Source organism: Myripristis murdjan, chromosome 4, assembly GCF_902150065.1.
Source record: "Myripristis murdjan chromosome 4, fMyrMur1.1, whole genome shotgun sequence".
Taxonomy (NCBI): Eukaryota; Metazoa; Chordata; class Actinopteri; order Holocentriformes; family Holocentridae; genus Myripristis; species Myripristis murdjan.
The window spans coordinates 12,563,204-12,589,910 of record NC_043983.1 but is presented as its reverse complement, the minus strand read 5'-3'; the positions used below and the strand labels follow the sequence as shown (position 1 = coordinate 12,589,910).

At 43.7% G+C, this 26,707-nt stretch overlaps 1 protein-coding gene across 1 annotated transcript; it reads left to right on the top strand.

Annotated features, from left to right (window-relative positions):
• Positions 1-9,505: 9,505 nt before the first annotated feature.
• Positions 9,506-26,586, top strand: LOC115357441 (cortexin-1-like). Its single transcript, XM_030048869.1, has 2 exons — positions 9,506-9,615; positions 23,446-26,586. Exon 2 carries the CDS (start codon positions 24,982-24,984, stop codon positions 25,360-25,362), a length of 381 nt encoding a protein of 126 aa, XP_029904729.1. The 5' UTR covers positions 9,506-9,615; positions 23,446-24,981; the 3' UTR covers positions 25,363-26,586.
• The last annotated feature ends 121 nt before the right edge of the window (positions 26,587-26,707 follow it).

The window sequence follows — 26,707 nt, the reverse complement described above, 5'->3', positions numbered from 1 at the left end:
GTGACGGATTGTACCAGGTCTGCCTGGTGGAATAAATAGAGGCATTAGCAGCTCTACAGCTGGCCCACGCTACTGCTGAGGCTTACTGGCGTATGAAATGTGCAGCATGGCAGTGTCCCGGGCCTCGCCACACCATGATGAATGGCTTATATCCCTCCGTAAAGCATATTAAAGTCAGATCGCATGATGGATAGCAGGGAGAGGACAGGAGGAAAGGAAGGAAGGAGGGGGGGGAGGATTTAGGAGGCGGAGGAGAGGGCTTTTGATAAAATATGTAAAGGGAGGAAATTAAATCCCAGACAAAAATATCAAAACTGGTACCACCTTCTTCATAGCTCCCCCCGCCCCTCTCTCTCCGCTACCTTCCATTTCTAGTGACTGATGAAGAGAGCACAGGCAATTTTGAATTTTTAATAAGTCCCCTTTAGGCCCCAGCCCAACGTCTACTCTATAAATGCTGCTTAGCCTCAGCGGAGGGTTTCTTGTGCACTTGCTTCACTTCACACAGTTCAGGTGTGCTCCCAAAGGCAATATTCAGATTTTACCCGTGACCCGTAAATCTCTGAATGCATTTCATTCACAGATTTACAAGGTGACAGGCAGTTTTTGTCCCTTAGTGAAATAAAACTCTTCAAACGTCCAGCTTAACAACTCCTAAACTGCATTAAAACTACTCAAACTAGGTATAGCTGCTTACCTATATAACTGCTCTCTATCAGCTGATTAATAAAACAGCAAACACAACAACTAACATAGCTTTCTCTATGGAAAGTGCAGTAGTAATCTGTCCTTTAGCTTTGCCAATATCGCTTCTAAGATGATCTCTCCCCCATTTCAATTAAGCCAAATTGCACTATTTCTCAATGTAATAACATTTCTTTGACTGAGCCGAGGGCAGGCTTTGGTTACTACACAGTGGAGCCAATATAGAGCAAATGTGATACATTATGGGTAATTCAGGAAAGGCTTTCGATGCTTTAACCCATACTTCTCTCTGAAACACTTTCCAGAATGGGCTCATGATATGTATCTCATATCTCAAAAAACAATTAAATTTCCTAACAAATGAGCCAAGGTAACTCCTGAAATTGTAATTATTGATCTTAGGATCCCCCAAAAAATATCAGTGCCTATCTACTACTAATCCTAATCTTTTCCTAAATATAGACAGGGTTATAATTTAACATTTTGTCTACCTTTCTTCTGTTTGGAGCTAGTCGACTGAATGTGTTCTTAATGGTGAGATTTTTTTTTTTTTTTTTACTCTCCCTGTGAATCATTCTCTGAAACATAACACTGGGACTCAGTTCGACCAGGTTCCAGACCATTTCCACTGCTGCTAATGGAGTTTCCTCAACCTGTGTCCTCCAAGTGGTGGAGCTCTCTCCTGACAGGAACCAGTCCAAATGACTCAAACCGCACATCAGAGCAGGCCCAGACTTTGTTTTAAACAAAAACTGGAGGCACACCATCCCCTGGAAACTTCCATCCAACCCCCACTTTGAAAAATAAATGCAAAAATAAATACATAAAGCAAATACATGAAGATCTATGAATCAATTTTTCAATCCTGTAATTTCCACACAGCAGCTGGATTCTGAGTCTTAAGCCATATTGTGTTTCATTTGTGCTTCATTTTTCATTTTTGCTTTATTTTTGCAAGTGATCATAATAACATGGAAATTCCCATTTTAATTTCTCAACTGTCACCGTAAACGCAGCCCAATAATTACTTTTTCCTGGGCCGACGTGATGCCAGTGTGATGAGTGGACAAGTTTCATGCAGGCTTGATCCTGAGCGCTGATGGTGATGGGATGGTGAAGCGGACCTGCACATGTAATTTCCTGGCTGGTTGCTCCCTGGGAAATCCTGCTCTTCCCTCTTGGGTCAGCAGGGATCCGGCGTGCGATTGGCTTGAAGGGTCAATGACTCAATTAGTCAATCACTCAACCAGTCAAAACTCCAATATCTTTATTAGTATGGGAGTAACTCTGTCTGACACTTTCAATTCAATATCCGGAGTCATCTCAGGGATTAGAGGAAATTGATTGCTGCGCTCCAATACTTAATCACAGGTAGAGCGACGGTATTGACTGATTGGCTTTGAAGTGGAGAGGTGAAGGGTTAAAGCGAGCACGTCGAGTCAGGGCCTATTGAGAGATTCCCCATGAGGAAGCAAGTGTTGATGAGAGTCATACTACATGTGTTTGTAAATGTATGTGTGTGTGTGTGTGTGTGTGTGTGTAAGAGAGAGAGAGAGAGAGAGAGAGAGATGTGTAATTCCCTAGACCGGCAACTCTTGTTAAAAAAAAAAAAAAAAAAAAAAAAAAAAAAAAAAAAAAAAATTAATAATGGAAAGAACAAATTTGAAAGTGATGCATCACATGGGCATAGCTGGCTGCCTTTCTGGCAAGGCTTTAGCCCCTCATTCCTTATTAACATATTTATTATTTGTTTCATTAATTTATAAAAATGATCAGTCACTATAAATGTAGCCAGAATTAATCCTCTGGTGATGCTAATCGTGTGGAGAAAATTTGAAATGGTGCATCATCAGTCAACTGGCTCCATCAGGCTCTGTTATCTGTACCAAGTGTCCTCTCATTTTAATTTCATCCCCTCATCCGCCCCACCTCTCCACACACACTCCTCCTTCCCCACTCTCTCTCTCTCTCCCTCTCTCTCTCTTTCTTCTGTCTTCCGTGCTTCCTAGAAGGAGCGATACACTGTGAGCAGCAGTGCAAAATGACTTTGGCAACCTGGTCTGACAAACTCCTCCAATCACTGCCTATTTTTTTAATGCGAACAGACCTTTACAGTTTTACACTTCATTTCCAAAGCTGCTATCCAGTGGTCATTAATCACTTTGTTGTTTAGTTTTGGAGTAATAAATACCTCCTGGCTCAGGATCTCATCAAACAGTTAAAAAATCTTTCCCCGAAGAAAGTGTTTTCTCACTCTACAGAGAGATTGTTTACTACTGTTGAACAGCCATGAATAATTAAAGATCTTATGAATAACTAAGACCATGACTTTAACCACGTTACACTCCCCTTCAGGGCAGAGAATAAATCTGCAGAATGCTCTTATCAAGGTCAGGGGCTGAGTTAATGTGTCATTAAAAACTCATTTTCCCATCATGCCAAGGGAGAATGAGGACTGATGGACAGCTTCATGGTATTGATCTGCAGTTTTTAGCTGCTGAAAAATGGAGACAATGGAAGTCAGGGGCCGTTATGTGGCGGGGAATGTGAAATCACACACACACACACACACACACACACACACACACACACACACACACACACACACTATTGCATCACATTACATCATACCACAATAGCTCGATTGTTGCCCACCTTCTTCAATAATCCGACATTCAATCATTCTGAGCCACAAAGTTGCCCTGCTGTGGACTACACACACACACACACACACACACACACACACACACACACCACAGACTGTAAAATAAATGGACATAGCTGCTGAAAGGTCACCCACTCGTTTCCAAATGGCCTTTTTGAAGCCACAAGTTTCCCTTTACAGTCGTTGCCAGCTTATTGTCTCCTGAAGTCGGAAAATGCAGAAAACCCAAGTCTGGACTACGGGTTAGAGGTGAGGAGGAGGAGGAGTGCTCATAATGCTAATAACAAAAGTGAGAGTATAGATAGTCTGCATCAGATATTACTCTACTACAAGTGAAAGCAGCTCAGTCAGATTTTTACTTGAGGTAAAGTACTAGAGTACTTGCTTTAAAAAAATCTTAAGTACTCAAAAGTACATTTCTATTTAATGTCAATGAATTGCTGTATCATTTTCACAGTGCGTTGACAGAACCTCAAAACTCTCTGAAACCACCTAATAAATTGCACTGACTAGCTTGTAGAAGCACTCTGGTACCACCACTGGTTTAGTTGTTTGCTCTTTGCGAACAAAATTGAACAGATGCATTTTGCTTTGAATGTGGATGTCTTGCCTGTGCTTGTTTCACAGAGCTGGTTGACATATTTCCATAGTAACATCAAACTCAGTTGAGATCGGGTGCTGTGATTGGTGTTTCTCCTGTGAGGAACACAGTGTGTGGTGCATCACACTTTCAGAAAAAAAAAAAAATGAAGAGCTGACTTCATTTTCAGTAAAAGTCATGTTTCCAAAAAAAAAAAAAAAAAACTCAGGTAAAATACAGATACTTGGAAAAATGTATGTACAATACTCAAGTAAAGTGATGTTGTTACTGACCACCATTGGTTAGCACAGTTTAAGGCAAAATAAGACAAGTTTTAAATAGGCCTACCAGTAGCTTTCATGCATTTATCATAACAAAATACTAGCTTTTAAATGTGGATTTCATAAACCAGTCATAAGCGAGTATTGAGGAAGTGGAAGGAATCAGGCTAGGACTTGATGGCACAATTGACAGCTGATCAGTACCTCTCACCTTAAAGTTACAATTATTACATCCGTGCATACACACATTTTCCATACCTGCATATTCTGGTAAACTGCTGCAGTTCATGGTCCTACTGCTTACCCAGTGCTTTTTTTTCCCCCGTAGTGTTTTCAATGTTTGCAAAAAAATAACATCCATGCTCAACATGAGCTGAAGAGTTTGTTCTACAGCGTAAATTACACTCATTTATATTTGATTATTTTTTCAAACACATTTTAAGATGATGTGCTTTAAAAAAGTAAGTTGGCAATGATTTGCTACACTGAAACTATGGAATAATGACTTGACGGAATAATTACATGTTAACTATGTCGAGAATGTTAATTCACCTTCTTCATCTGCTCTGCTTGGGCCTATAGCTGTAGATTATGTCCATTCATGCTTATAAGAAACATTTCCACTACATATTAAAATACTGACAGTTAGTGTTTGACTTGCACATGCACAGAGTAGCTACTACGGTGGATTTTGTACGGCGGCCTAGTTGCCATCTGGTGGCCATTAGGCTGAACTGCACTATAAGGCACTTCCACATTGGTTTAAACAGTAAGTTCTAGTGGTTTCTGCCTGACACACACACACACACACACACACACACACACACACACACACACACACACACACACTGAGAACACACTGCACACCAAGACCTTGGAGCTACCTGGCCAGCCACTTTGGAGTAATTAAACAAAAATAGAATAGCAAATGGGCCATGAAGTGTAGATCAGCGAAGAGGAGCTAGAGGAAGAGTGGAGGAGGGGCGGGTGGAGGGGAGCCGGAGGTGGGGAGGAGCAGTGGCAGAGTGGTGTGGTTGGGGCAGTCCGGGGTCTAGTTGCAATACTGTATGATGAATGTTACTCCATAACCGAGGCTGAGAGGGAACGATTAAACCTTTGCACCAATCACCTCCCCTGCAGCCTGGAAGAATCCACCAGGGAAACTTACCTTATGCTCTCAACAGTCACGACATCAGAGGACACACACACACACACACACACACAGTAATTTTCAATTGTCGAACCTTATTGATTCAAGCATCAAATGTCTACAGTGACCGGTTAAATAAATGTGCATATGTAATGAAATTATTCAGCAATGTGAAACCACATTGGTTGGAAAATTCCACACTGGTAGTTGCGTGTAATTAAAAAAAACTAATCTGCTCAATGCATGTGCATGCAATGTTGGGAGAACGTGCTGACCCAGCACTGTGTCCCTGCCATCAAAGCATTTAGTGGGCTGTAATGGCTTCCATTCCCAATGAGTTTGATTTGCATTTACATTTAGCTGTCACTCTTATCCAGAGCATCTTATGATGAGTGAGCACGCGGGGCTGCGGCATCCTGCTCAAGAGCACTTCAGCAGAACACACACCTGTTAGTGAAGTCAAATGGACTCAAACCTTTGTCCTTCCAGTTGCAGGACGGCCCCTCTGGCCACAAGACCACACTACTGGTTTAGCAAAGGTTCTGCTGCGGTACTTTGTGAGACAAACCCTCACACAGGAACACACACACACACACACACACACACACACTCCACAGGGGAAATGACATGCCCCTGAAGGTCACTGGCTACAAAACAGCTATGCTTCCCAGTGGTTTTAATGACTTTGAGTCACTCTGTTCACTTTCCTGGTCTCACATTGAAAACAGCCACTGGTGTTCAGCATATTACTCTGATAATCCATGTGCTGGTCATGCGAGGGATTACAGCCATGAGGGGCAGCTGACTCCCAAGAGGAAGAGAAAAGTTTTCAAGCTCAGAATGAAGAACCCTTCAAAGATGTCAACTGTAAATTTTGTCTATATGATGTAATGCCTAATCCTGTGTCTATATATGAACATTATTAGATTCTATGAGCTTTATTGAGCTGTAGGGTTGGAATGCTTGGATTATTATGGAGTATTTTCAGAAAGTAATTTCCACTGCTGTCAGTCACAGTAATACCCCCCAACCCCACTACTCTGAGGTTCCTCTGTCCACATAACACACAGAAAATCACTTTATTTAGTAAATTCTCCCGAGACATGCTGCAACATGAAGAGATAGTAAGTTGCAATGGATAGTGCATTCCAGACTGATGTATATGCTTGGAAAACAATGATTATCTAAGAAAATAAATATATCTCCAACTGTGCATAACCCCTACTGTTTTTGAGACCTTTTTTTTTTTTGAGAAATTACACACTTCAAAAGGGGAGAAAAGGCTTATTTGCTTAATTGTGAGAACAAACAACATGGCATGTTGGGTAAGTAAATGGCATCTGGTCAGTGTTGTGTTGGCTCTAAAGGTTAATGAGGTGTGTGTTCGCTCAGAGGAGAGGAGACAACGATGCTCTTTACGGAAGAGGAGGCGTTTGCACGCCCGAGGGGCCGTCATAATGACACCCCTCAGATCTCATTATCAGGCTTATTGATTGGTCATGGCCACCTGCCCCTCCACCCTCCCACCACTCACTCACACACACACACACACACACACACACAGAGAGAGAGAGAGAGAGAGAGAGACAAACAAATACTTTTTCTCTCAACGCATAAATACAGATATCCTTTTCTTGTTAACAAGGTGGGAGATGCCAGCCAGCCTGCCAGTGACTACCCCCCAACACACACACACATACACACACAAACCTCAACAAACACACCTGGGAAAGTGACACACTCGACCATAATGTACTTGCACACACCCACACAGTCACTCCAGAGGGAATGAACACACAAACACACACACACACACACATTAAAATACATAGACATTTTCAGCCCTGAATGTGAAGCTGCCATTTTGTTCCCAGAGCAAATTGCTTTAATTAGAGCTAGCACAGTGATAATACATGTATGTCCAGCTGGATTGTTAAAGGTCTAGGCACTACACACTAAACGCACACACTCTCCCCATCGTGAAATGAGCCAGTGGGAATATTTGACATTGTTCTGAAACCTGTCCTTCATACAGTTTGTTAGCATCTGCTCTGAAACAGATGAAAATTAGGATCAGACAGAGAAAATTTTTATGAGAGCAAATCTCAAAATGTCATTAAACCAAAGCTGGGCTTTGGCTGCTCAAATCCTTTCCAACTGGGCACATTAAACACATTCAGATTCAGCCCTTTGGCTGATTGCTGATAAATTATGGTAGAGATAATAGCATTAAGGCATAGGTGCTGAGAGTCGGTAATAGTTAGGTAAGAAGAGAAGAGGTGTTAATCTGCTTTGAACATATATTTACAAATGGAGTATCCAATAAGCTCTTACTTCTTGGCAAAAAATAGCTCCAGGAAACAAGTTGGCAAACATCTCCACCTATTACATAACTTCTCACTGGTACTGTGGAGGTGAGTCTGAGGAGCAGGAGAGCTACAGTCATAAATCTAATTATGGCCTGTCCACATGCAGGACCCGTCTGCAACTGCTACCAGGCCCCCGTCCCCCACCTGCCGCTATGCTCGAGCCCTGACCCGCCATACTGGGGCCACAGGCCAGGTGACTGGCATCACAACTGGTTGGCAGTGGGATGGCAGCAGGTGGCACAGATTGTGCAGATGCCACTGCTAACCCCCACATGGAGGCCTCGGCCTGGAGGAGCAAAAGGGAGGGCTGGGTGGGATGAGGGTTGAGAAATGAGGGAAAAGAGGAATGAGGTAGAGGTGGAAGTGAAGTTGTGCAGATGGAAGGAGAGATGGCGTGTAAATGGGTATGGATGTGTTGGAGAGCCCAGATGAAGGCCTTTAACACTTCTATACACACACACACACACACACATATATATGTATATATATATATATATATATATATATATATATATATATATATATATATACACATATATACACATACATATCTATCTATCTATCTATCTATCTATCTATATATATATATATACATATACATACATATATATACACATACATACATATCTATCTATCTATCTATCTATCTATATCTATATCTATATCTATCTATATCTATATCTATCTATATATCTATATCTATCTATCTATATATATATATATATATATATATATATATATATGCTCTGACTCACAATTAATAGGTATAAGTTTGTTGTCTTGCTGGAGAAGGTCATGGCTTTTTATGGACACATGTTGGCTACTGTGGATATCAAGCCTCAGTTCAAGTTGAAGCTTTTTCATGTTTGTTATAAATGCCATCAGAGTTTTTTCAGGCTTAAAATTGACGACATGCAAATCACGTGTTTATTGCCATTCTCTCATTCCTTGTGTTAAGTGCGAGTAAGGGTTTGAAAAAAACAACAACAAACAAACAAAAAAAACAAGTCAGTCCAGTATGTAATGTGGCAAGTCTTTGCAACAATTAGTCCTTTAATGTGAGGTGATGGAGCGAATGGAGAGGAAGTGTTGTGCAGAGAAGGAGGAGACTACATGGAGGCTGGAAAAGGTTAAAGAGCAGAATGCGGAGGAGAGAGGAGTGGAAGGGCAGAACGATTACAGCAGCCTGTATTTATTGTGTGTCACACTCACAAGAGTTTTTGCATAGGCACGAACAAATAAGATACATTTTCATAGCACATAACATACATGGCCTTTGCATTTACATATTTGTCCACAGCATTTGGATTTTACGTCCTAGTCTCAGACTGAACTTTGTAACACAGAAGTTTCCGACAGAGAGATCAGGCAAGAACAGGTGCTTATTGTGCGCATTTAGGCTAATATCAGTTATTTATTATATCATCACCATGACAAAAATCACTGTAAGATTCATATAGAATACATATAAGAACTTATTTCTTTACTATGGTCCACATATTCTTATAATATCCTTATAGAAACCGTGCAGTTTCGTGCAAAAATCAACTAAAGCATTAATAGATCTTTTCCGCCAGGGCGCTCTCAGCCAAGTGCACATGTTTTTAATAACAATAGGCACTTCTTCCATGCATTATGTATGTATTATTGTATTCTGTGAGGCCTTTTTGATTGGCTGGGCGCCTCTGGCAGTGCTGGGTGGGTGGGGAGCTTTAAGAGCCGGTGTCTGCCCGCCTGCCCACCTCCGAGCAGAGCGACGCGCAGCAGCAGCGGCGGAGGGGAGCGCAGCGCATCACAGCCACAGAAAGTTTGAGAGCTGCAGCTGTCCGCTGGAAAAGGACACAACCTACTGAATGTGCAATCAGGTTTGTGCAATATCTCGATATCAGGATAATGTAACATATTACCCATAATGACTGCATTATTTTTTTTTTCACCACAGAGCGTAAAAAACAGGCAAATGTGCATCCAGTGTGACTTTATCAGACTGCGAGATCCGACTTGCTTGTCTGTCAGCGCTAATCAATATTGCGTCTATGATTAGTGTCTAACCCCGTGGAATTAATTTTACGGTCGCCGACTTCATTTCTTACCATGGTCATTTGTATTCAACTTTTGAAATTATCCTTTCCGTCCAAATGCCATATTCTCTTGCAGCCTCTCCAGTCGGCTGTATCATGTCACTTCATCTAAATGCCAAGCTACAATTAGCTAATCACAAGTCCCTTTGCCAAAGAGGAGAAATAAATGCTTCTGTGAACGGTTTGGACTGAGAGAGATGTGGAGGACGGGAGCTTGTTGAGACTGTCTTAAAAAGGCAAAATATGAGCTACAAGGGGGTGGATTCTCCTGCTTTTGCTCCTGCAAGGCATGAAGCAAATAGTTTTCATATGTAGACATAAACTTGAATAAACCTTTTGCTTGTATAACTGCATTAATTTCCTGTTTTAACTTTTACACAGCCTATGCTTTATGTTGATTTATGAGTCTGCCGTGAAAGTCAGCAGCAGGAAATAATACAACCTGAAGGATATGCAGTGCAACAGGGAGCCCTATAGCAGAGGGGCAGTGGCTCCTTTTACCAAACCTGTTTACTTTGATTTATTGGAAATCACAAAAGCACCAGGTTGCCATATAAGGTGCATGGACCAGTATGCCATGAAATAATAATGACTATGATTGTGTGGCAAGGCAATACTGCCCTCTCCTCTTTGCCCCCAGCAAGGCCGCACTCTCAGAAAATATGAATTGCACTAATTTGCTGAAAAAATGAGGACACCCCGCCCCCCACCAAACCCCTATATGTTTCATTAGGTGCATGCAAACCAAACATCTAGAGTGCGAAATTTAATTTAATTCAAAACTGTCAGTCAGGGTGAAAATCTAATTTGGTCTTCACCATAGAGTTTGCATTTGATTTATTCTGTCAGGTTTGTAACTGATACTGGTCGGAAAAAGTCCATAGGCAGCTCGTTATCAGTTCAGTATACTCTGCCTGTTCTGCTGGTCTCCTGTCAGTTATATTGTGTAATTAGATACGGCTGGAGGTGGCCGGGGAGGCGCGGGCTTTGGCTCATGCTACGTCTTATCATTTACTCACCACTGGACTCTTATCTGAAATCTGTGCTAGGCCTTGGACTCATCACTGGCTTCCTGGCTTCTTTGCCCTCTATCCACATTGTCTCACATTACAGCAACAACCGCTGAATAATTAACCGTGTCTTGTTAACAGTAATGAGTAATCTGAGTTTTTGGATTATGATGGAGGTTCTTGAGCAGAGACCCGAGGTCCGGCACTGAGCCAAGACCGGCTCTGAGTTTTCAAATCACAAAATTATGTGGTACCCAAGCGAAGACAGAGATGGCACGGTAATGCTGATCGGCATGGAGGGATGTCAGTGTCATCACATACCTGTAATGAAAGGAGAGACGGAGAGGAAAGAGTAAACCGGATGGGTTTATTGACAAAGCCTTTCTTACACAGGATATACAGTATACATTAGCAAATCAGGCGGTACACAGCTGTCTCACTGTGTCACTGCCTCTGTCTCTTGTTGGCTCAGACACTTAATATCCTTTATTCTCTGTGGCTCACATAGGTTGTTGCATTATTGCATTGTTCAGGCCCATAAGCCTTTTGGAAAGCAAGTGAGCAAGAAAAGAAAAGTCACCATATTCCATATTGTATTTTTTTTTTTTTTCATTGTTCCCACAGACCTTATTTAACTTTCATGCAGTAGAGGGGCTCAGTTGCAGTCACGAATTTGCTTTTTCAAGTGGAATCATGGAAACTTAATATGGGGTTAATGAGTGAGAGAAATCACCTTTTTTGGCACTAGAGTGTGTTGCTTCTGACATGAATAGGAATGGGGGTGTGTTGCTTTGAATATGATTCAGTTTGTCTCTGTATAATGTGGCAACAGTCCTTGCAGGATCATACACATCCTATTTGCTTACTCAAATAGGGCAACCCCTGGGTTAGCTGTACCAAAACAGGGGCTGCCACAAGGTGAAACTGATCCCAATATGGCAAATGACTTGTGACTCGGTGTAGAGGAGATGTGGTGAAGCTGTCACAGGGCTTCAACCCCTGGCAGCGAGAGCGAGCTGATCCTGTGGGACGCAGTGGTTTTGATTTCCTGTCGAAGATCGCTCGTCAAATATTCATCATCCCCATAATCTGGTGCGCTTTGGTAACTGACACAGAGTCCGGGATTTATTATCATCCCGCTCCATCTCAGCTTGTGGAGCGCCATTAGAGATAGCCCTCTGGACCCCATGGTAGCTCCCAGCCCAAAGCTATTAACTTGTCTGGACGGACTAGAGGAGAGAAAGAGGTGAGGCCAATTGACTTCCTGGAATGGAATCTGCTGACGGACTGAAAAGTCAAGCGTGCAGTTAAGCTCTCCTTTCTTCTCCCCTATCCTTTAGATGTGTTCGGCCCTCTGATAGGCCGACGCTATCAGAAGTGGCCCTTTTCTGGTCCTCGAGGCTTTAGGATTTTCCCTCCTATAGCTCAGTAATCAAATCAGCTGAACAGACTACCTCGCTTTAGCAAAGTGATACGTCCGTGTCTTTGTGATGACTTTTACTCGAGGTTTAATCTGTGCTTCAGGAGCCCAACTTGTAGCTCCAATTGTCAGTGGAGATCAGAGCAGTCAGCAGCACCCAGCAGAGCAAAGTCATTTCAGACTGATTGTACAAATCAGCATTTTACCCTTCTATACTGTAGCCAAAGCTACATTCACTAAGACTGCAGTGTGGACCATGTTGAATCAAACTTGATCGAATTAAGGTCAAATATGGACTTAATTTGCCGGTCCGGCAGATTCGGGGAATGGGGACCATGCGGACTCTCCTCTTAACCATATCATTGTATTGTGGTTAATTCTGCAGCTCCAGTCTCAGTAAATGCTCCACTTACTGCTCCACTTTTGATGAAAAGGTGGTGTGGACTGCGTGGCCATTGTTGCCTGGTCCTTTATTTATTTTGCTCATGGGTGTGGACTATCCGCTTTGAATCTGTCAGCATGTTATTTTTTCCTGCATCACTGACTGATAGGTATTGTTTTGTATCCTGGCTCGCAGTTACTCTAACCTTTCAGATTATTCCCCCCTGACGTCTCCACCAAGTTTCTGACTTAAATGCTGACTCCGAGCCCTGCCGCCTCTGTATGGACAAGTGTTGTGTGGGCAGGGCATGTAATATACGCATATGGCCTCCATTGTGGGCTGGCTGCCTGGCACAGACTCTGTTCTGTCCCAGTGGACCTGACAGAACGGCCGGGCTGATGGAAAGAAAAGTGCTGTCCTCTGACTTTGGGAGTGCTGACATCTCCATATCCCCCTCCCCCCACCCTCCCCACCCCAGCCCAGCCCAGCCTCTCTCTGAATCTCATCTCTCTTTCTCTCACCTCTCTCTTTTTATTCTCTCCCTCCTCTAGCTCCAGATCTATCTGATTGATGCCAGCCGCCCCCTGTGCTCCCCGGGTAGCCACAGACCTCTCCGCTGTATGAATACAGACGTGAATCATAGGGATTAACATTCTGCCCTCCACCTCTCCTCCGTGGTTCTGTCCTTTTTCTCTCTGTTTCACCACTTTGCCTCTGCATCTTCTCGGTCTGTGCTTACCTCATCTCTCATCTATCCTCCTCTCACCCTTCCGCCCAGGCATGGGTCTTCCTGGTGGTCTGTTCCTCTGCCGTTAGCCTGGCAGCAGGAGGTCTTTGAAAGTGACCTGTAGGGGTCTTTGGGGAGATTGACCATGTCAGACGATCTCTGGCTCCTCATAGTCTCATACGATCTTCCTCTTTCTGTCACACATGCACTCTCTGTCTCTCTTGTGTTGGTGTCCCACACAAAATCCCCTGCATACAGCTTTGCTGTGCATCTGTTTCTCTCTCTTTCTCGCCTGCTCCCTCGCTCATTCACTCATCCACACATTCACCCACCCAGTCGCTCTTGGCCGGCTACCATTCGTGGACAGGTCTCCTTTCACCTTCATCAATGTGTGAATATTTCATGTCCATGATTTGGGCTGTGAATTAAAGATGGGTTGTAGGTGGATTTGATTGGTCAGACACTTATTCACCCTGACTGGTCAGACAGGGGGGATTTAGGGAGAAAGTGGGAGGGTGGAGGAGCCAATTTTGAAAGAGGAATAAGAGACAGAAGATGGATTGATAGAAGTGATGGCCAGATATGACAGACTTGATTAAGGTAGAGGGGTTTAACGGGACAGAAAGGAGTGTCTGAGAAGAAAGTGGTGGTTTCTCAGGCTGCCTGTCAGCCTGCCAGCCTCGGCAAGTTAGATGGCTTGAAGTGAGGAGTGTATTTCCAGCTCTCTCTTGCCTTGGAGGCAGCCCCGAGGTGCTTCATAACAGGGAAAATCAGAGCTGGAGCTCAGAGACAGTCGTGACTCTGTAAAATGAGAAGCGAGATATCCGTAAATATATTCACCATGCGAGTGTGTCTGCCCTTGCTCTTTTTTTTAATATATATTTTTAATAGCGTTTAATCTCTTTTCGTGGCATGTCTGCTTTGTTGAGCATCACACGGCAGAGAAAAGCCACAAAGGTGGGAGTGGTAGGGAGTGGAAGCTGTGCGACGCAGGTCGTGACCCAGATTCAGACCCGCTACATTTCAAGTGAATGCACGGCAACTAAGCCCTCTGACACACACTGACGCCCACATTTGTGTCTGTATTACTTTTTGCACTATTAGTATCTGTGTATCCATATGTGACTTCTGTCTGCATCCAGTATTCCTGATCAGCAAGGGTAATATTTTTGCGATCCTTAATATGTTGACATTGTTATGACATTGTAGGGATATCTATTGGTGCTCTCATAAGCTTTAATAGGATACGATGACCGAGCAGGTAGAGGCGAATAATAGAACAGCCACAGTCTAAAAAGTTGATAAAATTGCACCCCTTTACTTTAATGCAGCCTTTAAAACCACACAAAGACAATGCTTATGCCATATCAATGTGTTATACTATAAAAAAACATATCTAGTCTCATGTCACAATACCAAAACGTAATGTGGATATATTGTCCAGCTCTTATAGAAAGCCCATTATCCAGCTCTGTTACTCCTCTCGTGGGGATTCAGGATTGCCCCAAACGTTCCCCTGTGGCAGGCAGACACACAGGAGCGTGAGGCCGTCAGGGGACTGATATAAACAGGCAAAAGGGAAAAGGAAGCAGATAGGAGACTAAATAGAGGAGAGCGTCCTCCTCCTCTGTCCTGCCTGGAGGTCTGATGTTCTAGTTCGGGGGTTTTGTGGGGAATCAGTGCCCCTTGCAGCAGGTGACCCCCCATCAGGGAGAGAACATGCTCCGCTCAGCTGGAAATGCTTTGCTCTGTATTTTAATCAGGCTCCACTGTATTTAAGTAAACCGGAGAGCACTTGAGCAAAATGAATACTGATCCAGAATCTTGAATGTCTCACATGCCGATGCAGGAATGACCTTGAAAATCCCTAAATATGCTGATAGAGAAAATAGACTGTGTGTTCATTGGGGGTTGGTGATAAAATGATAGATTGTAGGCAGGTTCGAAGATGGAATTGCTCAGCTGTATTGCTGCTGTTGAGAATCACAGAGGGCTTGTTTTCCCCCCATCGCTCCTTCATCTTTCTACAGCTCCATCTGTCTTTCTCTCTGTGTCTCCATTCCCTATCCGTTTTTTTTCTCCTGGTTCCCTGTGATAGAAGCCTCCCTGTGAACGGATGTGAACGGTCTCGCAGGCGGCCACTTGTGCTCTCTGCAAAAACGCCGGGCCGCGAAGTCGATACTTCAAACTGATGAGGAGCGAGCAGTGGAAAAGTACATGTGTATATGACGGCGGACAGCTTCGTGAAGAATGCATTAATACAAAATTTATCCCGCCCTCGCTGTTTTGTCGCTGTACCTTTTTGTTTTAAAAGGTCAGCAGTCTTGAGTGCTTTCCACTCTCACAGCATTGCAGCCTCATTTACATGGACGCTCAGTGAAAGAGCAGGGCGATTTCTCTCTCTCTCTCTCTCTTTCTCTCTGTCTATCGCTCTTACACACACACACACACACACACACACACAAACACCCACCTCTCGCTGTATATATTCAAGTGCGTACGGTAGAGCTGAGCGGCTGGCTGTGTTGGAACAGCAGAATATTTAATTGCCCAACTTTATCACCATTACTGTAGCTTTTGACTGTCTGCCAGCCTAATTATGACTGGGGCTATATGAGGAACAGGCTGACGGCGAGCTAAGCTGCTTGCTAAGTGTAAAGAGAAATGACTCTACGGCCACTTTGTCTTTGTACCTCCTAAAAATATGTCTAAGAGGTGGCTGTTGTGTTCCTCCTGTGAGTTAGTGCATGCCTACATACGTGTGTGTGTGTGTATGCACGCGAATCTTCCCCTCAGAGCGTTCGTTTAAAAATAGCCCGGTGACTGTGAACCGCGGGTTAAGCTCCGCGCGTTAGGTTAGGTTAGGTGAGGCCGGTATTTGGGAATGCTTGTTGTTGTGCACGACTCAAGGTGACCCGGTCCCCGTCGTCCTCATTAGCCACAGACGCACAGCAGGGCTCGGCCCCTGGGGTGATGAATGAAACCAGACTAACACCCACGAATCTCCACAAGGAGAAAATCAAACAGCCACTATCAATAAGGCTCAATGATGGATGGTATCAATACGTTCTCACAGGGGCCTGCTACCTTTGGATGTGTGCTTGTGTGTGTTTGTGTGTGTGTGTGTGTGTGTGAGAGAGAGAGGTGCTCTTAGCTGTGTGTTTGCACTATAAACAGCATTACGTTTAATGTGATGCGAATGGGGATACCCATCTGAGTGTGTGGATTTCACAGATAAATGGCTCCTCTGTGCCTTTTCTTTGCTTCCACTTTATCTTTATAAGCAGCCAGTTGGAAAGGGTTAATTCAATTCCCAGCAGGCCTGTGGCTGAGAGTAGGGAACATTTACTCTCTCTCTCTCTCTCTCTCTCTTGCTCTCTTTTATTCCTTTCCCTTTGTTTCTGAAGTCTAATTACTTTTAGAGAATAGCTTTACTCAAGCTATAAATAATGACAAATCAAGGCCGCTCTCTCGATTGCTATTTTTCCACTGAGCCTTGCAAAATGGCTTGCTTGGACATCTCAGGGCTTGATGGCGGAGGACATTGGATTAACTGTGGTATTTGGTCATCCTGATGAGAAGATAATGCTTGGCTCTGTTTTGACGAGAAATATGTTTGTATGCGTGTGTGAGAGAGAGAGAGAACACACTCCCCCCCAAAAAAACACATTTCCCAAACATCTAGAAAAACTTGCAGTCATCGGCAGTGAGGCTGCGTGACAGGGCTTTATATTTGTGTAAATGCCCTTTAAGCTCCACCAGGCGATATATTTTTTTTTTATGGAAAAAACACACTGCCTTACCAGACTAAATCATGAAGTAGGTCTGCAACAGAGAAAAATATCCCATCCTGCCTAAATGGGATGCGACGCTGTTGATTTGGCCTGTTTCCACAATTCAGATTCTGCTGTCGGATACGATCACTGGCAGAAAATCATCTCTGTGTAAAATAAGCGACAAATTGCAGTTTGCAGAGAAAAAATTCGAAACTGTCTCTTAAACAGCAGCACGCTAAACACCTGGCCTCACCAACAGCGGCTGAATTTTCCCAATGCGTCCTCTTTAACCAGCTATTTTAGAAGGAGAAGTGCAGGTCAGAGCAGAGTGGCGTTTACGACGTCCCATTAGATGATTTCTTGGGTTTCGAAAGCTTCCAAGTCCAAGTCTGTTGCTTTCCACTTCCATTTGGGGCTGGCGTGTGTGAAGGTGTGTTTTAAACCACGGTGCAGCTCTGTAGCGTTTGATTTTTTTTTATTGTAGAGGAAAGGGTTAAAGCGCCGAGGAGGAGAGTGGGAGGAGGAGGAGAGGGAGAGAAGCAAGATGAAAAGAGAAGGGGAAAAAAGAAGGGAAAGGTAACACCGCGGGCCACAGACAGGTAACTAAATGATGTTCAGCTGTCTCCTCATTTATCCTGATGAGTTCTGCCAATGTTAGTTTGACCGATGGCTCTGAAAGGAAGAGACAGCCTGCAGCGAGAGCACGAGTGTGTGTGTGTGTGTGTGTGTGTGAGCAGTGTGGCTTTAGGCATAAGTGTATGTCTGTGTGCAGATTTGTTTATGTGTATGTGTGAGAGTTTCTGTCTGTGTGTGTGCATGTGTTTGTGCTGTATGTGAATGAGTATACATGCCTTTGTGTGTGTGTGTGTGTGTGTGTGTGTGTGTGTGAGGTGTCTGTGTAAGGGCTCTTCTATGAAGACTGATGTGTGTCTGCCTCCCTTCCGCTCGTCTCGGGGGTCTCGTTGTGATCGGCGGTGCTTCGAGGAAGTGTTCTGGAGCAGAAATGGAGTGGGCGAGAACTAATGCGAGCGCAACGAGACAAGGCTGATGGACGTCAGCGCGCGCGTTTGTGTGTATGTGTGTGTGTGCGCGCGTGCGTGTGAAGCTGATGGAGGGTGGTGGTGGGAGTGAGACTTAACGAGGAGGAAAATAAGCTGAGCAATCTCTGTCTGTCCTCCCTCTGCCTCCCACTGACGAACTCACAGACGTAGACATCCACACACACACACACACACACACACACAGACATACATACTCACACTGGCACAAAGACAGACTCTCTCTCTCTCTCTCACACACACACACACACACACACACACACACACACACACACACACACACAGTCAGAGTAACTGGCCGGCTGACCGCTACAGATCAATACACATACTGTAGACGGCGGTGCAGAAGTTTGCTCCAGACTTACTCAGATCACTTCAGCAGCTAAAAAAAAAACAAAAACTACAGAACAAATTACTGCAGTAACACGAAATCTGAGTAATTTTCTGTTCAAGTAGGCAAGCAAGCAGTCATTCTGTAATTCCTTTGCCTCTCTTTCCTCTGTATCTGGTGTGTGCCATAGTCAGGTGTGGTATATAATCTGAAAATAGAGATAAATCTTAAACCAAAAGCACTTTGAAAGATTGAAAGTTTCAAAATAAAGTCGTAGAGATGAGGTGAAACATGATCTGTTGTCACACCCCCACAACAAGAGTCTCATTTGACTGAATCCATTTTTTGTTAGGGTCGTGCATGCGTGTGTGTGTGTGTGTGTGTGTGTGTGATTTAGGGTGTGTGTACTCATGTGAATACTTTGCTGCTCACTGGAACACAGACAGTCAAGTAGATGGGTGTTTCAATGTGACTTGGATCCTGCTCAGTGGTAGCTAGTTAGAATGACACTGTGTTGCAGGCACACACACACACACACACACACACACACACACACACACACACACACACACACAGGAGCCTTGCAGCGTGATTGAGTGATCTGACCGGTGAGGTGGTGTTACAAGGTCGGAGTTATCTCACCTATTTCAGGTTCCATTTGACAAAATAGTCCACCGTGGTTTTACACTCTTTCCTGACTTTCCCGACTCGTTCGCTCTCATCACTCGTCCCAAAATTAGTAGCCCGGCTATTTAACATATGACAAATTTCCCCGCTTCCTTTCAATGGGATAGGACGAGGTTACTCTCTCATCTTTATTTAAGTAGTCCATTCTCCCCTCTCTTGCCTTTCTACTTATCATAGTCTTTCTCTCTCCCTCTCTCTCCCTCTCTCTGTGATGAGGTAGTGAGAGATAATGGAGAGAAGCTGCCACTACATAATTAGGGGGCGGATGAGATGAGATCAGAAGGTTATGTTTGTACCTTTAAGCCGCTCCTCCTACACTCAAAATGGATATGGTCCCAGTGCGTGGGTTTTGCCAAGAGAGTGTGAGTGTTTGCCTTCGCCTGTGTGTGTGTGTTTCAGCCGGTGTGCTGCATGTGGGCTGCCGCTCAGGCTTGTGTGTCAAGTGTGTGAATTCATGTCTATCTGTGTTATTTATGTGGCTCATTAGTCAGCAGTGAGACAAGCTCACAGTAGGGCTGGGTGGTCGGTGTGTTGTAACATGGTGGTTAGGAACTTTTTGTTTTAATTAATTTATTTTAATTTTTGTTTTTATAAATATGCTCCATAATATACAACATATAGTACATAGCCAATTGCTTTTTGCAATTCCTGCGGCGAGATAAGGAAAATAACTCAACAAATAGTTTAGGCATGTCCACATTCACAGTTTGAACAGAACAATCACAGGGAGAAACAAGAGAATGAAAGATAATTCTGATAATGAACAATTTTAATCAAAATCAGCTCCTCAGAGACCCTGGCTATCGGGGTTACCAGTTCTTACAGGATAATTGATTAAAATACAAAAATATAAAACATATATTATTATTATTATTGTTGTTGTTGTTGTTGTTGTTGTTGTTGTTGTTGTATAAAAAACCCTACTGTTGTTCCTTGGTAGCAAATATTAATAAGTTTAATAATTGTTTTGCATGTCTCTTGACAATTATTATTATTATTATTATTATTGTTATTGTTGTTGTTGTTGCTGTTGTTATATTAAAAAACCCTACTGTTGTTCCTTGGTAGCAAATATTAATAAGTTTAATAATTGTTTTGCATGTCTCTTGACAATTATTATTATTATTGTTGTTGTTGTTGTTGTTGTTGTTATATTAAAAAACCCTACTGTTGTTCCTTGGTAGCAAATGTTAATAAGTTGAATAATTGTTTTGCATGTCTCTTGACAAGCTTGATACAACTTCTTGAGGCGATGATGAACAAATTTAAAAAAAAATCTTTACTCTTGAGAATTGTCTTCAACATCCATTAACATTTGAGAGTTCTGTGAAGGTCAAATGGCGTTTTAGGGGCTGCTTTAGTTTCCCTTGTAGGGTAACAATATTGTCTGGACTCTGGTGAGACCAACCAGCTGTAGAGCAAAGTGAGAATATCCTGCTATTTGGAACTGAACTCGCTACGGGTCCTTCTAGTCCTGCAACAAATATGTTTGTAAATGTTTTCTATCTTTTGCTGTAGAGGGAATAAAAACTGAGGTTGCGTTCCGACTGGAATAATGAAATAATGTGAGGAAAAAACAGACATTAGCGAGTTGAAAAACATATAGTAGCTACAACAAAAACAGTCAAAGAGGTAGATCAGTGCTGTGAAAGTCAGGTATGGAAATCATCAGCCTAAAAGCCGACCAGCAAGAGGTTGAAAGTATTTCTGATCTGGAAAACAGCCGCAGATCTCTCTGACAACGGCGGTTATAATAGTGACCTTGAAAGTGTATATTTTTTTTCTGTTCTAATTTGAGTTTTGCAATTCACCCCAGTCAGTGCCAGCAGCAAAATGGAATCACATTCACACACACACACACACACACACACACACACACACACACAGACACACACACACAGGTCAGGCACATTGCGAGTGCCGCCTCCCAGGTGTGTCACACTGCAGCCAGCCTGAGCAACAACCGCTCTGAGTCTGGTGCATGGAGCACCCAGGGGACGCTGGCTGATGAAGAGGCACACAGAAACCTTTGATCAGTGGGGAGAGAGACAGACAGAGTGAGAGAAAGAGAGAGAGAGAGACAGGGGGGGAAACAGACCATGGCAAAGGCACTTTGCCATGGTCGTGCAGAGGAGAGTGGGTCCGGTTTGTGCCAGCTCGCCTCTGCTCAGTCCTCTCCCCTCCTCTGTGTGCCTGCCCGTTCACCACAGGCACTTCTGCTCCGTCCATCCATCTTTCTCTCACCTATTGATCTTCATCACTCTCTTTCCGTCTTCCTCCTCTCCCTGTCCTTTTTGCTTTGGTGGTATCAATCTCCATACATCTCTCCACATCCCTTGTCCCCCAATCTTTCTCACATTCTCTCTCTCTCTGTTTATTTCTTGTCATCCCAGTGCACTCTCCCTATCAGGACAACATCTGTAACAATGTCATTGTAAATGAATCATTATACCAAATTCAAATCCAATTTAGAAAACAGTAAATATTAATCTCTGCACCTCTGTCCATTTTCTGTCATCCTCACTCTCTATCCATCATCTTGTCTCTCAATTATCTCAGCAGTGTTCTGCCTAATACTTTCTTGCGAATTAATCAGTTTTATGACAAAGTAATTATTATAATAAATTAAAATCAAATTTAAACAAGCTACTATAAATCTATCCCCCTCTCTCTACCCTTTCCCCCCTGCCTCCCTCTTTCTTTCTACCCATCCTCTTGCCTTCCTGTCTATCCACAACCCCCCCTCCTCCGACCCTGCTCTCCGCACCATGTCTGTCTGCGCTCTTCAGGTGGGTGAGCTGGTAAAAATGGATTGCATATCACATTTCCTCTTTGATTTGAAACCTAGTCTTCTACGGGGCATGCGACTTTACATTATTCATGAGGCATCATTCGGTTCCACAACGCTTCTTTCTTTCCTTCCGTCAAGTGAGCAAATGAATGAAGGGGTCAACATGTGAACAAATGGCCCTCGGTAACACGGCACTGACAGCCGAGAGCGCTGTAATGCCGCATCAGTGTTTATAATCATGTATTCATTACTTCTAATGCGGCCGTAATGACGCTGTAATCAGTTTACTAATTGACTGTCATTACATGAGATGTTGGTGCTCTGTTCTCACCGCAGATGGCAAATGTCAGTGTCACTGTTATGCATCGAGTGGCGGGTCATAATAATTATATCATGTCATGAGATGTGGAAGAGAAGATTCAATCTTCTCCTGGTGAATGAGCTGAAAACAACAAAGCCTGAAGGAAAAGTTGTGCAATATTTATGTTATTCATTTTGAGTGATAAAATGAAAATTGACAGTATTTTATTGTTAAAGCATGCTAAAAATTAAAATCATGTTGCCATGTTTCGTATTAGAAATCGCACATTATCAGCAGTTTGAACTGTTTGCATTTAACTGATGCCACATATTATATGTTAAAGCAGAATGAGCAGGATTTGTCAGTTTGTAAATGCAGCATTCAAAGCTGGTCCCTCCTCCCCGGCTAACTGCCATTGGTGAGCTTTTGTTTCCTAGGACGTCGATGGAAAGAAATGTAAAATTTTCTTCATCCTCATCCTCTCCTTCAGTGCTCGCCAACGAGTGAAAGCCATCCCTTCCTTTTTTCCACAGACTGCGATTTTCGTAGCTTCCCATTGGATGTCGTGCCATCGTGTGCTGTTATTGGCTGAGAGCTGCACACCAAGATTTTAGGGAAATCCTACTCATTCTTCCTTTGCCATATGAAACACACAACACAAGTGTCTCGGCTACGAGAGCAGATAACACAAAACAGCGAGCAAAAAGACTTTACAGGTTCACTGGAGCAGCTTTAAAAGAACACAGCCATAAAAAAAACAAAAAAACAAATCAAAAGTGCATGGAACATATACAGTAAGAGTAACACAGCAGTAGTGTTAAGCAGATTTGACTTGATGATTATGACTTTGGTTGATGCTAGTCAGAATGTACTGCAAAATCATATTTAAAAAAATATGATTCACAAGAAGATAATTGAAAACTGAAACGATGGAACAGACTATGAGGTATTTTATCATGGTTAATATGTAGTAGTTGTTCCACCCTTCAGTATGCACACTCAAGTGAAATCAACGAGTTTGTTCATGTGGCTTGTTTTCTTTTTTATTATTTTATGATTTTTTTTTTTTTTTTAATCACATTGTGCAGGTAACTTGGGGCAGTGCTAACCTGGTGCCTCTTTTGCTTTCAGGCGGTGAAGACAAACAGCCTGAAGAGTTAACAGGAGCTGAGGTGACTCACTCGTGGCTCCTCTGAAGACGACAACTCTGTCCAAGTCTCACTGTCGGGCCCGCTGAAGACTGCTGGAAAAGCAGCACCGAGCCACTCTCTCTCGTCACTAGACTGCGCTCTCTGTGCAAGGCGACGCCGACTGCAGGCAGTTTTCATTAAGAGCTGACAACTTACAATAACTTGACACGACAAAAACACAGGACTCAACTTGCTGGACAACTCACCTTCTCAATACCCTCTCACCTCATTTTTTTTCTACCTCTTGTTGCTTCTCCTCTTGTCAAAAGAGGCTATTTTGGAAGAGCACGTCCCAAAGGGAGATGGTAAAGTAAAGGATTGATTTGAACACTTGACAGCTCTGCAGAGTCTGACCCACTTACCACAGTCCAAGGCGGGCCGAGGGAAAACAGCTTATTTAGCAGGCAACACCTGTGAGCCTTTATACATTCAGAGCCATTGATCCACTGACCTCCTGATCTGACATATATATACACACACACACACACACACACACTCGCGCACACGTATAGGTCCAAGCAGGCAGACACTCACTTGGTGCTGCAGGGCTCAGCAGATGCTATAAATAGCCTTGTGTTTGTAACACTTTGGGTTTTGCTGTCAGTTCATTGACACAACACCCGTCTCTTCTAGCCAAGCTGCGTTTCACACACTCACTCACACACACACACACACTCAGCGATACCCACCTGGGTGTTAGAGGCCCATCTGCACACAATTATCTCCCATAGAGAACACTGACCTCCACTGTGATTAGTCGGCTGGTGTTTAGAGTTGCACGCATGTGGGCCGGTGTATCTCTGCACGTGTGTGTGTGTTGGTGCTAGCAGGTGGCAGTGTCATGTCCTATCTGCTCTGACTAAGACTGAGAATGAAACCTGATGTGGCAGATTGGCTCCAATAAATACGCATAGCATTAGCTGCCTAAGGGCTGGCCACTTTATCGGACCGCTTAGTCGGCTGCTCAAAATGCGTGACGCCGAAAAGTAACGCGTATAAATCGAAAGGTGTGTGTGCCTGGGTGTGTCTATCACGTTGTCAGAGCAGATTAGGGCCAGGCCTGTCTTGGTGATGTCACGTTGGGTGACCTAGATCTGAAAAAATAAATTAGCCGGCCTTGGAAGTTGTATGCGCAAGATTTGTCCCTGATGAGAAAACACACTGCCGAGGCAAATAACATCACAGTCTCTCCACTGGGGATTGTGCTCTTGTCTTCTTATTTGCTCTACCTACCTACCTACATACTTTCCTACCTTCTTGCGTAGGCCAGTCGCTCTGTAAGGATCGAAATCCATCAGCGGCGCTTCTCCCAAGAAACAGGGTCTTAGAGTCTTAAGCACTTTCCAAACTGCTCTTTGTATTTCCACCTCATCGCTCCCGCTCAGTCAGCGCGTATGCTAATAATACATCAACTCCTCTCTGGGTTCTTGTCCGCTTAGCCAAACTCCCAAACACCAGTTGTGTCCCAGCACGCCTCATGAACAGCTTCCCTTCCTTTTCCGCACCTCCACCCACCACACCAACCATCCAGTCAGTGTGCAAGCCTTGCCTTCGGGCCCCGTGGAGGATGAACGATGCCCCCACCTTGGACTATGAGTTGCTGCTGTCCCCGGCGGGGTCCTCTCTGCCTGGGAGCCCCGGCGGCGGCAGCAGCAGTCCTCCCCTGGCCCTGGGTGGGGTGGACGCTGAGCAGCGCACTGCCTTGGCCTTTGTAGGTCTCCTCATGCTCTTCCTGGTCTTCCTGCTGGTCAGGTGCTTCAGGATCCTGCTGGACCCCTACAGCCGTATGCCTGCATCATCCTGGACCGACCACAAGGAGGGGCTAGAGAGGGGCCAGTTTGATTATGCACTGGTATAGGGCGAAGGTTGAAGTGGGGGCATAGAAGGGAAGGTTTAATTGCACACTGGTGTGTATCTGAACATGGGAGGATGGTTTTGACCATTTTAATTGGACAATAATGAGGCATGAAAAATGTACAAAGAGAATGCACTGTAAGAGGTGTGGAGGTTGGCGTAAGCCTGGTTAAATATGCCCGTATTAGAGTCTGTTTACTGGTGTAAATATGAGAACCCTTTCAAATTACAACAGCAGACCAATGGAACACCGGAGCCACACACTCACCCAAACCCAAATATAGGACCATGACGGAGAAAGAGAGAGGGAAAAAGAGGATCCGATCGAGCTGCACAGCTGCCTTAACCCGATCTTTGTACTAGTCTAACATGCAACCGCATCACTCCATCACTTCCAGGGCTAGGTTTTCCAAATTTCCAGAGCTTTTACATGGTAAAACACTCACAGAATGATTTTGGGAAACCCATCTTCAGTCATGATCTAATTAATGATATCTGATGTACATTGTTGACTAGCACACCCAACATGCAGAGCAAGAAAATACAGGCAGATCTTAAATGATGGTGTTTACACATGAGCAGCTGCCCCTTTAAGATACCAGGGTCCATTATGAAGCATCGCAGAGAGAAGTGCTAACCGAGGAGAGCAAATCCTCAATTTGTATTCGATTTCTGAGAGTGATCCTCGAGCAGCACTCCAGCTCCAGATGCTTCATGAAGGCCCAGGCAGGTAGTTTGTGTCTCCATAAAATCTTGTTAGCGTGTGTTTTGTGTGTTTTAACTGTGTCTATGTATAACTCAGAAGCCATATCTAAACTATATAATCTCTTATTAATGCAAGTAGACTAGTAGTTTGGTTGCCCTCTTTGCTTTAGTCAACCTGCCAAGTGTGGTGATGATGTTGTGTGTACCGTTTAAACTGCAACTTCTAGTGATGGAAAAGGGAAAAAAAGCTTTATTTTTCTATTCTTGACTCAAGTTTGGGAGTCCCCTTTTTGCTATTGTTCTCAGTGTCCCCCCTCTTATTGTATCTCTGAGTCAGTCTTATTTTTGGACTGTGGATTTTTGAGGTAGTCATGCAGCCAAGTACTGGGAGGCCACACTGGGAGGCAAAGCAGGTATAGCTTTGCTTTTTGTGTTTTGTAAGTAGATATTTTTCTGACTATCTGCTTTGTTTTTGCTATGCTGGGTTGAATCAGTGACAATAAAAGATTTTCTTCTTCAATTACTCCTTCTAATTTCCGTTGTTAGCTGAGCCGGGTGGCCTGTCCACCCTGGAAAATCAATAAAACATTTACTATTCCTTACTGATCACCTTTCATCACTTTAATTGTCCATGGATATTCAAA

Excerpts from the sequence above, each read along its gene's own strand:
- LOC115357441 (XM_030048869.1), top strand. The coding sequence starts at position 24,982 with ATGAACAGCTTCCCTTCCTTTTCCGCACCTCCACCCACCACACCAACC.